The sequence below is a fragment of the Crotalus tigris genome, unplaced genomic scaffold, assembly GCF_016545835.1.
Source record: "Crotalus tigris isolate CLP2741 ecotype Arizona unplaced genomic scaffold, ASM1654583v1 scf7180000017550.10884619, whole genome shotgun sequence".
Taxonomy (NCBI): Eukaryota; Metazoa; Chordata; class Lepidosauria; order Squamata; family Viperidae; genus Crotalus; species Crotalus tigris.
In genome coordinates, this window is record NW_024096468.1 from 8,330,001 (window position 1) to 8,344,826 (window position 14,826).

Genomic DNA, 14,826 nt, shown 5'->3' on the forward strand with positions numbered 1-14,826 from the left:
ATGACATAAAGGACTGGAGAAAAAACAGCAACCACAAAATAAAGGTAAGGTTACAAACCAATCAATGACAATTAATATAATAATCCTATGGACAATCGGGCCCAAATGCCCAAACAAAGAGCTACATGGCACAAGATGTACATGTGCTATATTTTATTCCCAAGAGAAAAACATTATCAGGCACAAAGGATCAGGATCATTCATTAAGTCACAGCACAAAAGATTTTTTTCAAGTCTATACATAAGAATCTAGTCAACCTTAATTATTAAATTGGTGCTAGGTAAGGTTTAACAGATTTCAAGAAGGGTTGGACTTGGATTGTTTGTGGGAATGTAAGGATTCTAAGCTGATGACACATTTAACATCATCCCCAAACTCTGCCTGTTCTTCTCCTACAAACATCACATTTAAGTATCCACAATGCCTCTTGAGAAATTCAAATGTTTGTCTGAAGAGAAAACTGGAAGAGTTCTAGAAATGCTTGATAATTATCTCTACTTATGATTTGTTCCCCCATAGCAGTCAATTGTCACTGTTTTTTTTTCTAATTCTTAAGGCAAGCTAAAGGTAAATAAACAAACAAGCAAACAACAGGAATGAGAAAGAATAGTGTGGTGGTCTAGAAATAGAGCCCTTGCCTCACAATCAGGAGGCAGCAAGTTTGATCCTAGGTAGCAGCAGATATTTCTCTTTCTGGGTGCAAAGAGAAAATATCTGCTGTGAACTCTGCATGGGTGTCAGGAAGGGCATCCAGCCAGTAAATGCTCAGCTCCAATTTAGTCACCCCAACTCTACCCCGATGTAAGGGATTTCAGGGACGTTAAAAGGAAAAAAAAGGCAAGATATAAGTAATATTTTTGAACTGTTGAGTATCTTAAGAAAGAGAAATTCATGAACACTATCACAAATTGCCTGCAATGGTGAATGTAAAGAGGCATGGAACATCATTTCTTAAAATACAAGGTGGTGAGTTGGTTTTTTGTCACCATTTCTAGATTTCCATGATGCTTCCTTGATCCCTGTTTTATTTAGTCTATTTAATCTGTTATCCGGGGAAAACTGTGAACACTTTCCCATCATGGGGCTTCAGTTGCCCACCATCTTTTATTTTTTAAGTATGTAGTGTATGTGGGGTCTAGAGACATTCTTTTAATTAATTTCTTTTTCTTTTCCTGTTGAAGAAAAATCAGTCAGACAAACAATGGGAGAATATTGTAGAGTTAAAAGTGATTCAATTTACTTCTAAGCTAAGATTCGGTTGGTTTAAAAATAAAATAAGCTTAATAATAATAATGAAGAGGAGGAGGAGGAGATTGTGCTGATGGCTTTGATGATCAGGGGGGATTAGAGCCAAGATACATATCCACCAACACCATACTGTTTACCTCTTTTATAAGAAAAGTCATCGAATAAATGCAAAAAGAACAACCAAGAAAAGAAAAGCTGGTGTCTCCTCCAGAAATTTTTGTTTGTTTGTTTCCAGTCAACAGTTCAAAATTCTGCTCACTCAGAGCTTGATTCAGAAAGAGAAGTTTTTAATATGATAAATTGCAATATCTGGCCAAGTTCTAATACTAGCATCCTGTTAAGTTGTTGATTTATGTGACATTATGTTCCACTCTGAAGAATCAAAAAAGAAAAAGGAAACACCTTGAATACCTAAAAACGTGCATTTCAGAACCAACCTGATAGGTAAGGAAGGGTCTCCTGCATCCCACCAATCCTTTGGCGGACTAATATACATGCACCAAAGCTCCCAGCTGTATCCATGGGCTGAATTTTCATAGCGCTGCACCTCAAAGGTGTCCTGCTTGATATTGTCAATTGATGGGAGGATGACCCTTTTCCGGTTCTCCTGGATTCTTGAAAGAACTGGCTCTGCCCTAGAAGAGAAAACCAAACCATTAGTTTTGAAAGATGCTGGGCAATTACATTCCAAGAAGCATACAATTGATTAGATTGGTTCTCGTAATTTGATACCTTCTGGATACATTGTGATTGCTTTTGCCAAAATTCCTAGAGATGAGTTGGCAGGCAGAGGAATGCTGCATTCAAACCATATACCTTGAATGAAGGATGAATGTATGGTATATATAATCATTTTATAAGGAATCAAAATTCTAGTCTACCTACATTTGTCTAGTCCAGTGGTTCTCAACCTTTTTAATGCCACGACCCCAACCGGTTGTAAGTCGAGGACTACTCAACCAGTCGTAAGTCAAGGACTACTCAACTGGTGCAGCACTGTTTTCAGAATGGGAATTTTGGTGGGCTCAGCAGGGCAGAGACAGCCTGGACAATTCCTATTGGCTTTTGAAAGCCAATAGAATTAGACTCTATTCAAGAGAGTCTATTCTATTGGCTTTCAAAAGCCAATAGAATAAAAGGGAGTAGCACAGCTAAGAAAAAGGGGGAAAAAATGGCAGACTGCATTGTTTGGCGACCCCCGTGAAATGGTCGTTCGACCCCAAATGGGGTCCCGACCCACAGATTGAGAACCACTGGTCTAGTCTAAAGAAAAGAAGAAATAGGAGAGACATGATAGCAATGTTCCAGTGTCTGAGGGGCTGCCACAAGGCAGAGGGGGCCAGGTTGTTCACCAGAATGAAGGACGAGAAACAATGGTTGGAAACTGATCAAAGAGAGAAGCAACCTGGAATTAAGGAGAATCTTCCTGACAATGAGGACAATGAACCAGTGGAACAGCTTGCCCCCAGAAATCGTGGGCACTCCATCACTGGAGATTTTCAAGAAGTGACTAGACATTCACCTGTCTGAGATGGTATAGGTTCTCCTGCTTGAGCAGGGGGCTAGACTAGAAGACCTCCAAGGTCCCTTCCAGCTCTATTCTATTCTATTCTATTCTATTCTATTCTATTCTATTCTATTCTATTCTATTCTACCTAATAGCATACATTCTATGCTATTATGGTTGGTCACACAGTTAGCCAGATGTTGAGACTAGATTTGGCATTTTTATCTACCTATCAAGTTCCCAAGGACTTGAGATAGGTAGCTGATGTTACTAAAGGTGCATCACAGATGTAAGCTGTTCCAAGTAAAGCTACCTTCTGCAATTGACTGATGGTGATTTTGTTAATGCTGATGGTGTTCAAATGGTGCTCCAGATGTTTTGGAATTGCACCGAAGGACCCTATTACTACTCTTATTATTTTTGCTTTCTTTTCTATCATCATCATCATCATCATCATCATCATCATCATCATCATTTAATCAGTGGAACAGCTTGCCTCCAGAAGCAGTAAATGCTCCAACACTGGAAGTTTTTAAGAAGAGACTGGACAGCCATTTGTCCGAAATGGTGTAGGGTTTCCTGCCTGAGCAGGGGGTTGGACTAGATGACCTCCAAGGTCCCTTCCAACTTTACTACTACTACTACTACTACTACTACTATTATTATTATTATTATTATTATTATTATTATTATTATTATCATCATCATCATCATCATCATCTTTATATCCTACCTTTTTATTGGAGTCCTAATGCAACTTTCAAATATTTTCATTCATTTTATGCTCACAGCAACAACCCAAAACATTGGATTGAGAGAAAGCAACTCACCCAAGGACACCCATGTTGAGAATAGACTTGAACCTGGGTCTTCCCTATCTTATTCCAGTACCTTAACCATTAGAACACATTATCTCTTTGTTTTCTTCCATTCCCGAGTAGAAGAAACTAGGGGTTGAATCAGGATCCAGTTTCTCCTGTAACATTTAACTATCGGTTATTTCAATATATTTCCCAAATATAGAAAGCAAGAATCTTTAATGGCGATGCTGAGAGTTTTGTGCGAGGAAATTATTGGCCTTTATAAAAAATAAAGTAGACTTAAAGCCCAATAAAATAAACCACTCAAGAAAACAGTATATGGATATTTATTCAGTCTTGGCTTATGTTAAGTCAATAAATCCTTTAACAATTGCACCGGCTTAGACGGCATCAAGGAACTTCACCTTAAAAATCTTGTGAAAAGAGCATGCAATGGTGATGCAGCTATCTCAAGGTTATTCAAGTACATCTTTCCTTATCCCTATTTAAAGGCAGGAAAGATTTCACAGAGGCTGACAACAAAGAGTGTGGAAGGGAGGGAGATCAATGGAATCAATCAACAGGGATTTTAGGTTACAATGTGTGGTAGATGCCTGAAGGTAAGTTTCCATTAAACTCTGTAGGACTTACCTTTCAGTACACCTGGAAAGAAATTAACTGTACATTTGCCAAATCTATATTCCCTCTTCTGATGCAGGTTGACTAAAACATTGCCTGAATGAAAAATTAGCATTGCAAGTGACACAGTTCCAATGTCATGCAGCTTTCCAAATTTGAATGCTTCTCCTTGCATTTAAATGCAAACACTAATCATAGTCCCTTTATATTCCCATCAGAATTGAGTATAATATGAGATTTGGAGTTTTTCTTTGAATCTCCAACGTGCCAGCTTCAAAATGTGGCAATACAATGCTTCCTTTGCTTTTCTTGGAAGGAGGAACAAACATTTCCCTCAAAACAAGAACCAAAAAAATCACAGTATTGTTATAGCAATAGCACAGCAATAGCATTTAGGATTATATACTGCCCCATAGCACTTTTCAGCACTCTCTAAATAATGCTGTAGAAGCATTATTTGCATATTGCCCCCAACAATCTGGGTCTTCATTGGAAAGACCTTGGAAGGATGGAAAGCTGAGTCAATCTTGAGCCTCATCAGGATTGAACTCCAGGCTGTGGGCAGAGTTTGGCTGCAATACTGCACTTTAACCACTGCGCCACCAAGGCTATGTGAGTAACACAGTCTTATCTCTATCCACTATGCTTCTCTATCACCCCCCACAATTTTAAATGCCACCTTCTTTGGTCAAAAGCCTGCCTGTGCCTAAACTCAATGCATCTCCATTTTTAATTCTATTTATTTATTTACCAAATATTTATACTGCCCATCACACTTGTGTGCCTCTGGGCAATTTGCAGATAAAACAATAAATGATATAAATGCTATCGTTAAAAAACAAATTAAAAACCGGATTAAAACAAAGTTAAAAGGGACAATCGCAAAGTTAACAGCCAGAAGGAGTACCTTTGGCCTACCAACCTTTGCACTCCAGGGATGCAAAGCATTCTGGGATTCCCAGGCCAACTGACAGAGCCAGGTCTTAATGCTCTTCTGGAAGCCCAGGAGAGTAAGGACCTTTTGCTTCTGGAGACAAGTTGTTCCATAGGGCAAGGCAGACAGCAGAGAAGGCTTTCTTCCTAGACCCCATCAGTCAAAGTTCTTCAGGGTACTCAACCTTGGCAACCTTAAGACTTGTGGACTTCAAATCCCAGAAGTTGAGGTCCACAAGTTTTAACGTTGCCAAGGTTGAGGAGCCCTGCTTTAACTGATGGGCTCTGTAATGTGCCTTCCCTGTCTGTTGAGGTGCGAGGGGACTATAAAATCCAGCTGGGTGATTTTGGGCTAGTCACTCTCTCTCAGCCCAATTCATCTCACAGGTTGTTGTTGTGGAGAAAAGAGGAGGAGGAAGGTGTGTTGGATATGTTCACCACCTTGAGATATTTATAAAAATAATAAAGGCAGGGTTCAAATAAAATAGAATAATGAAATAAAATAAAAAAATGGGATGGGAGGGTTCCTTAGAGGGTCCCATGCCATAAAGGGCTTTAAAAATGTGATCAACACCTTAAATTGGACCCATAAACAAATTGGCACTCAGTGTTGCAAAGATGTTACATATACAACCCTAGAAGCACCCAAAACTGCTTATGCCACTGCACTCTGCACCAGCTGCAGCTTCTGGATACTCTTCAAGGCCAGCCCCACGTAGACCTCATTGCAGTAGTCAATAAGGGAGATGCCCAAGGCATGAATGACTAAAAGAAGAGTTTATGAGCCATGGTGGTACAGTGGTTAGAATGCTGTACTGCAGGCTATTTCTGCTGCCTGCTGGCTGCCTGCAGTTTGGCAGTTCAAGTCTCACTAGTTCAAGATTGACTCAGCCTTCCACGGGTGGTAAAATGAGGACCCAGGTTGTTGGGGGGGGGGGCAATATGCTGACTCTGTAAACCATTTAGAGAGGGCTGTAAAGCACTATGAAGCGGTATATAAGTCTAAGTGCTATTACTCTTGCTAATGCTACGAAGTCATCCACACAATGTGGATACCAACCTGCTTTCTTAGTCAACAATCTCTCAGCACAGTCAAAAGCAGAGATAACTGCTTAATATTGCCTCCAGAGAAGGTCTTTCAGATGCCCTTTTAGTAAACAGCAGCCTTTTCTGCTGCATATATAACACTCAGTTCTGAAGAATGAGCAACCTGAGAGGAATAAGAGCATTTAAGCTCGACCTATAGATGCCAGGGTTGAAAAGATGCCTTTGAAATGTATCTTTGGGGTTCATTGTTCAAAAGGAAACACCAATAGCTCTGTTTGAAATCTATCTGCCCCCTCCCATCTGTTTTGCAGATATTCTACAATTTTCCTCCTGGGAGCAATAGCTTCTACTTTTTGTGGCCCAGGATGAATTGTGCATTAGGCTGTCCTGTCACATCTATATCAAGCAGAAAGCAGAAGAGAAACGATCTTTTCTAAAAGACAAAATCAAGTTTGCCATGAGAGGAGGAGGAAACGGAAGGATCTATTATTTCTAATCTTTTCACAAAATAGAATTTAACTCTACTGATACTCTTCAATAGATATCTCTGTCATAAAAGTAGCTTTTAAGAAGAGGAGTTTAAAGTGGTTTTGTTAAAAGTAATCATGGTTAATTGGTTTCCTCTTGTGTTTAGGGCTGGCAAAATTAAAATTCAAGACCCTGCTCAGCATTAGAACCTTTTGGGTGACCTTGACTCAGTCTCTCTATTCCAGGCCAAGCTACTTCACAAGGAAAAGTAAGGAGGAGAAATGTTAGTGGCACCATCTTGAATTTCTGGAAGAATGGAAGGATGGAAGCATAACAGATAAATAAACGGCAAAATGAAGTCTAATTGTACTTTAAAGAATCAAGAATGCTCCGTAAAACCCACATCAGTCTGCTACCTCACCACAGAATTTTTTTTCAAATGATGTTAATAAAAATGAAAAGCATTTATTACAGCCTCAGGAGAAAGAAAGAGATGTCCACTGGACTGTATGTAAGCCAATGCAAATTATTTTGTAGGGGAAGGCAGGGCAAAACATGGGATAGGAGTTAAACAAGGGATCAGCCTAGAAACCTTATAAAGCCACAAGCAAACTAAGTCTGCCGCCCAATACTGCTGACCCTTATTTAACCCTAAGTAGGTGTAACTGTAAGTAATAAATAAGTTTAATGTTTACTGTCAGGCATGAAAGTACAGGTCCATACCTGAAGGTCCAATTAAACTGATTTATTACTAATCATGCCTATACACAAGAACCTTCTCAACTAATAGTTAACACCTGCTTGGAATTAGAAAAGGGCCAATGGAATTCAAAGGGAATTGGACATTTATGGCTATGTAGGGATTCTATGCTGATTCCTCTTTTGATTCTGCCCACAAGTTTTGGCACTCCTTCTCTTACAAATTTTCATCTGTTAGTATTGGGTACTTTTGTAGGAGACTGGTAAATCTCCTAGTTGGAATATTGATGAGATAGTCTTTAGGTAACATGAGAAGAAAAACCTCCATATGACTTTTGCCATCCATGCCACTCACTAAACCTGGCCATCTCTGACTCATCAGTGAACCCAAGACAATAAAACAAAAGAGTTTCACTGAAACTAAGCATGCCTTTAGCTAGAACAGACATATCAAACACAAGGTTCAGGGGCCGGATGCAGCCCGCAAAGTGGTTTCATGTGGCCCGTGAAGCCATTCTGGAAACAGTGAGGGAATGGCCCCAGCTGCTTTGGCCCTGGCCCAGGCCAACCAGGAGCCAATGTACAATTTTGTGGTGGCCATCTATGCTGAAACATATTCAGTCTTAGCTCCACAAGGCCGTCTGGAAACAGTGAGGAACCAGCCCCTGCTGCGTCGACCCTGCCCCCTAGGTGCATGCTGGGGAGATGTCACCCTTTGTGAGGAATGAAGAAATGCACCATCGCTTGGAAGTGGCCAGCAAATGGCCCTCACCTACTTCACATATCCGGCTTGATGGGCTCGGGGGGGGGGGGTTTCGGCAGGCAGAGAGGCACTCTCCTCACAACACTGAGAGGCTGAGCCAGTTGGTATGAATCCAAAAAAAGTGTGAAGCCGCCCAGCCCCCAGCTTCCCGGTTTCGGCAGGCAACAGGGCGTTCTTCTCACAGTGCCAGGAGCTGAGCTGGGTGGCACAAATCTGATGAGAAGTGCAATGCTGCCTAGTCCCCAGCCTGCCCAGTTTCAGCAGGGAGCAGGATGCAAAGCTGGCAAGCTTCACACCTCCTGGCTCAACCTCTCAGTGCTGTGAGGAGAGCACCCCGCTGCCTGCTGAAACCAGGCAAGCTGGGGGCTGGGTGGTATCGCACTTCTTTTTGGATTTGTGCCACCTGGTTCAGCCTCTTGGTGCTGTGAGGAAAGCACCTCACTGCCTGCCAAAATTGGGCTGACTGGGGGCTGGGCGGCATTGCGCAGGTAACATTGACTCTCACACTGCTCATGACGTCCCCTCCCCCAGAGCCCACCAAGTCAGCTATGTGAAGTAGGTAAGGGCCATGTGCTGGCCACTTCCAGACGATGGTGCATTTCTTCATTCCTCAAGAAAGGTGACACCTCCCCAGCTGCATTTATCCCTCCCTCATCTCAAATATTTTCCCACCACTCTATACTTAGGAAGGAAAGGAGGAAAGGAGGAAAGAAGGACAGGGAGGGTCTGAGGGAAGTCCTGCGTTAGTCCTGCCCTGCTGCCCTTTCATCATTCTCTTGCCCTCTCCTCCTGGCCTATCCTGGGGTTTCCCATCCTATTGCTAAGGAAGCTTTGGATACAAAGCTGGGTTTCTTCCCATGGAGAGGGAATGGCCCTCCCTCTGACTTTGCCCTCATACCCATCATGAGCAACCTGGCTAATGAGAGCAAGCACAGCAGCAGCAGCCTTGAGGAGGAGGTAAGTGCAGCTGGGTACCCCCTTGGGGAAGTGGGGCTGGGCTTGGTGCTGCGGGTGCTCGAGGGGCAGGCTGGGCATTTGACCTCTGCTGTCCAGTGCCCCAGGCAGCCCGTGCCACCATCCAGCTGCCCCCCTGCATGGCTTGAGAGGAACAGTGAGGCTCCTCCAGTGGACCATGCCTTGGCACTTGCCCTGGTCCCACCCCCTTCTGCCAGAGACCCTCAGATCTGTCTCACTCCTGGCCAGGCCCCCATAAACACCCTTGATGCAAACGATGTAGAGCTGGCCACGCCCATCCAGTAGGCCACACCCACTCCATCCACACCCACCCAGTAGGCTGCACCCACCCTGGCCACACCCACCTGGCCCCCTGAGGGCAACCGCAATGCTGATGCAGCCCTCAATGAAATTGAGTTCGACACTCCTGAGCTAGAATATTGGAAACCAGCAACTTAATTAAAACTAAAGACAATCCCTTCAAAAGTACACAATAGGCTTCCCCCAAATGCAAATCTATCACCCAGGGTCAATGCCTGGACTCTTAAAAGGCAAAGTGTTAACGCTGCTAAAAATGGGTGTTCTTGCTTTGACAACAGATGGAAATGCAGCCATTTTTCACTATTGCTTTTAGAGTTAGTTGATGCTGGGAGGGGGAATGTGGATGAGAGTCCAGCTAGTCATAACAATAATAACTCAGCTGTGGGAACCTAAGGTCATTGGGTCCAAAGTTGATAGAGTTTGGGTGAGCTGGAGAGCTGGGGAGAAACCCTCGCTTCAAGCTAATTGGGGAATGTGATTTATGACTGTTTATTGGAGGAGGGAATTGTGATTTGTTAGTTTGTATCCAGGGGAGGGGAATTTAGTTTTTGGTTTCGACTATGTGGTGCTGATACTTTATTTCTCAAATAAAAGATTCTTTAAGGTAAACGATACCTCGAAGTTCTTTTGAAGAGTTTCATCTGTCGGAACAACACAAAGATTGCAAATCCCTGCAGGGTGAGAATCTGCATTTCCTCTCTACTGGACCCAGCATATTTTTGGGGGGTGTGGTGGGGGAGAAACAGACTACATTCACACACTTCTATAACAAAAGATGGACCTTTCCATAAATGTGACCAAACTTTTTTTTTTTTTAATTTGTGGCCACCTTGAATTACTAAACTGTCTGTTTTGCTGTCGAATAAACTTCATCTGTTTTAAGCATTTGTCCTGTTTTGAAAACCTGGCTCAGAATGGGTCACAATTTCTTCTAAAATTTACTTATTTGTTTATGCCTTTAAAGCAGTCTTCTTTTTGGTGAGTGCCTGGACAATTCCAAGCAATTTTCCTGGCAACATTTTTAGAAGTGATTGCCAAGTGGTTGCCTTCTCCCTAGCATTGAGAGAGTGGGGTTGACTCAAGACACTTAGCTGGCTTTGTGTTGAAGATAGGATTACAGCTCACAGCCTTCTGCATGCTAAAGGCTAGTGCCTTTATGCTACACCAAGACTATCTCTCTACTATTAATTACTAAGTGTTATAAGTTGCTTCACTCATACCCCTAACTAAAATCTAAGTAGTTTAAATATTTCAATACTATGCATTGTATAACAAAAATATAAACACCAAATTAATATGTCAATCAATAGCAATAACAGCAGCAGCTTCCTCTTATTGACTAGGAAGAATATTCTCATAGTAATAAAGTCCACCCATTATTATCCAAAGAAAGAAAGAAAGAAGAAAACATTTGTATTAAAGCTGATCTTAGAGACAAGCAGAAATGAGCAAACCATTAAGGGGAGGACTTGCAGGGCTTCTACTCCTGGATCTGCTCATTGCTTGAACGTTGCCTATTATTGCAGGTCTTTGTTCTTACTCAGAATACTAGCTGTGTTTAGGATACTAAGAGAGGATGGCTTCCCATCATGGAAGCCTTTGTCTGCTAAATTTATATGCTGCCCATATCACTTTCCAAGGTACCAAATATGTTCCTGAAACTGAATCTTATCCAAAATTTGAACAAGGACAATAGGATTTCAAGGAATCTATTTGAAACACCTAACGTTGATCCTAGTATGTTGTTGGTTAATGGTGAGGTTAGCTTGCCCACCAAGAACTGAAACAGACACAAGAGTCATTCAAGATCCAAGCCAAGGATACTACTTAAAGCATCTCCATTCTCCTGGAAGTGGCCATTCCTGAGATGTAATTTCCTCCTAGCACTACTCTACCCATATTCTCCACACCACATCTAATACCACACCTTACCTGACAGTTACAACAATTAATCAGTGGAACGACTTGCCTCCAGAAGTTATGGGTGTTCCAACACTGGAGGTTTTTAAGAAGAGACTGGATAACCACTTGTCTGAAATGGTACACAGTTTCTTGCTTGAGCAGGGGGTTGGACTAGAAGGCCTCCAGGGTCCCTTCCAACTCTGTTATTCTGGTATTCTCGCATGTGCCTCTTATATGCTTCTCCCTTATCTATATTCTTTCCAAAAGAGTAAAAAAAAATCTTGAGGGTCATAGGCACCTTTGGAATTTGAGTCAAGCGTGGGTGTTCTTGCAAAATGGTTGTCATGGTGATTGTGCCCAGGAATAGAACGATATACAAGAGGTAACCTGATGTATAACTATTTGGTGCTCCCTAAAAGCCTAAGGTGGCATTCTGCTGGGTACAACTGGTTTGCAACTTAGGAACACACTTAGACTTACAAACCTTGCTTGAGGAACAAGTAAGGAGTTTTGAATCACTCCTTCTTATATGCCAATTGCAACCTTTCCTAGAACTGGAACACAGACTAGAATACAGAGTAACAGAGTAGGAAGGGACCTTGGAGGTTTTCTAGTCCAACCCTTGCTTAAATAGGAGACTCTTTATCATTCAGGGCAAATGGCTGTCCAATCTCTTCTTAATAACCTCCAGTGAGGGACCACCCACAACTGCTGGAGGCAAGCCCTTCCATGGATTAATTGTTCTTACTGTTAGGAAATGTCTCCTTGATTCTAGGTTGCTTCTCTTCTTGATTAGTTTCCACCCATTGCTTCTAGTCTTGCCCTCAGGTGCTTTGGAAAGTAAGTTGAGTCTCTCTTCTCTGGGACAGTTTCTCAAATATTGAAAGACTGCTAGCATGTCACACCTAGTTTTTCTCTTCATTAGGCTAGACACACACAATTCCTGTAACTGTTGACTGTACGCCTTAGCCTCCAGCCTCTTAATCATCTTTGTTGTTCTTCTCTGCACTCTTTCTAGACTCTCAACATCTGCGGCCACAACTGGATGCAGTGTTTCAAGTGTGGAATTACCAGTACAGTATAAAAGGGTGTTAACATTTCACATGATCTTGATACTTGATACCTGATATCAGACATTGTGATGCAATTTTGGAAAGACAGGATTTGTGCGATGGTGTCATCAAACGTTACAATTTTGGCAGCACTGTAGCTTGCCACAGGTGCTATTGGGCTGTTCTAACTTAAAAGTTAAAAGTCTGATCTCTTCTTAAAAACTTCTTGGAAGCTGCATTTCTTTCCCCATTCCATATGCTTCATTATAAAATTGCTGTTAAAAAAGGGAGGGGATTGTCCTGATCAATATGCAACTTTCCTGTCTCATGCAAAGAGATTGCTGGATTTCACTTGAAACAGGCAGAATCAACTCTATGGATAAATCATACAAATTACTTTATTCCAGGCATCCTCAAGACATTAACTCACAGTTATTGTAGGTTCCTCTAGAATGTAGATTGTAATCTGGACCCATCATATAGGTAAAAGGACAATAGATTTCTCCATTCTACGGAACTCCCAGCCCTCGTGGCTAGGATTCATGGAGAGATAATAGACTGGCACGTAAACAGGATATCCCATAATAAAAACACAAGACCCTCTCAGTGGCCAATTAGAACACAGATATAACCAGGTAACAACTAAAACTATGTTTCCCAGAAGGCCACCCTTAAGGGGACAGCATTTTAACCCTTAAAATGCTACTTGCTCTACACACAGTTCTTAATTCCTAAGCTAGCTATATACTCTGACCAGATGGTTATATATTGGATCAGCACAGCAACATTTTTTCAGTCAGGCACAGTGTCTTGCTTCCATTTCAACTGCCGCTTCCTTCCTGTGTCCTATTCCAGTCAACTGCACACTCTTCCTCTCACAGCTTCTTTGAAAACGTTGGGATTCTCTGCTCTTGCATTAAATCCTATTTTACACATTTTATGACTTGTCATAGTGAAATAATCTAAAACAGCCAGGAAACCTATGATGGGCTTTAGATAAAAACTTAAGGGGCAGATGAAGGCTTTCTGTTCAGAATCCTTGAACTGCTTTGTCAGTCATTTTTGTGCCATTCTTGAACTCTCGTTTGATTTATGGTTAGGCCACTTTTTTAAGACGTGGCATTTGCAATTCTCAAAATGCAGAAGAAGCTATGCCTAGCTTCAAAAGTGCAATATTTTACATGCAAAAATCATATTATTGTTGTGCAATTGCTCTGTATGCCAAGTGCTTGAATTCTTTGTCTCAGAATCTCCTAGGATTTTGATACTGTATTTTCAGATCCTTTGAAATGCACAAATGCCTTTTTTGCTCTTAGACACACCAGTCGATTAGGACAATTATATTGGTATACTTTGCCTACAAACTCTGCAAGCCCTAATGGATTACAGAACATAGGTGGTCTTCGACTTAGAACCATTCATTTAGTGGCTGTCCAAAGTTACAAGAGAACTGAAAAAAAATTGACTTATGCCTGTTTTTCACACTTATGACCACTGCAGCATCTCCATGGTCACATGATCAAACTTCGGACGCTTGGCAACCGGCATGTAATTATGTCGGTTGCAGTGTCCTGGGATCATGTGATCCCTTTTTGTGACCTTCTAAAAAGCAAAGTCAGTAGAGAAGTAAGATTCACTTAACCATGTTACTAATTTAATTGCTGCAGTGATTTGCTTAACAACTATGGCAAGGAAGGTCATAAAGTGGGGTAAAACTCACTTAATAACTACCTCAGTTAGCAACAGAAATGTTGGGCTCAGTTATGGTTGTACGTTGAGGATTACTTGTAATTCAGATTTATAGACTTTAAGCAAAGGAAAGAGCAGAGACATGCTTTTCACAGAGATTTTTCATATTTATTCCCACAGGGACATGGAGGTGGAAGTCCATTGCTATTAGTGCTTCTTTTGACGGGAAGGTTTTATGAAGTGACTGGGTGCAGCTTTGAATTTGCTGGATGCAGTGTTGAGAAAGATGGGCAGCCTAGAAATATGAAAAAGAAATAAAATGTTCCCAAAGAACTTCTCTTCAAGTGTGCTAAGGTAATTAATATCTCTCACTGAAAATAAAAGAATAACAAAATAATAGTTGGAAGGGATCTTGGAGGTCTTCTAGCCCAACCCCCTGCTTAAGCAGTGGACCTTATACCATTTCAGACAAATGGTTGTCCAGTCTCTTCTTAAAAACCTCCAGTATAATAGTAATAATAATAATAATAATAATAATAATAATAATAATAATAATAAACCCCCCCAGTGAGGCACTACCTTGACGTGGTTGTGGGGCTTGTGTACTCTGAGGAAGATGAGAGCTATGCCAGAGGTTCAACCATACTGGACAGGTCTCATCAGAGGAGTCAGACAAAGAGTGTCTCTCCCATAAAAAATATGGTGAGACATAAATTGCAGAATGCCATACCAGCTCGGACGTCGCCCGGGTTAACAAGGTCCGCGCTAGATATTGGAGTTCCTGGATATCTGGTGAAAAATGG

The 14,826-nt window shown here is 41.6% G+C and overlaps 1 protein-coding gene across 2 annotated transcripts in view; it reads right to left on the reverse strand.

The window, feature by feature from the left end:
- The window catches only part of GALNT17 (polypeptide N-acetylgalactosaminyltransferase 17), a 305,974-nt gene that overhangs the window by 134,877 nt on the left and 156,271 nt on the right, over window positions 1-14,826 (reverse strand). For both annotated transcript variants that reach the window (XM_039342017.1, XM_039342008.1), the window contains exon 5: window positions 1,687-1,884. In XM_039342017.1, coding sequence (XP_039197951.1) covers window positions 1,687-1,884 — 198 coding nt within the window. The remainder of the gene's footprint in view (window positions 1-1,686; window positions 1,885-14,826) is intronic.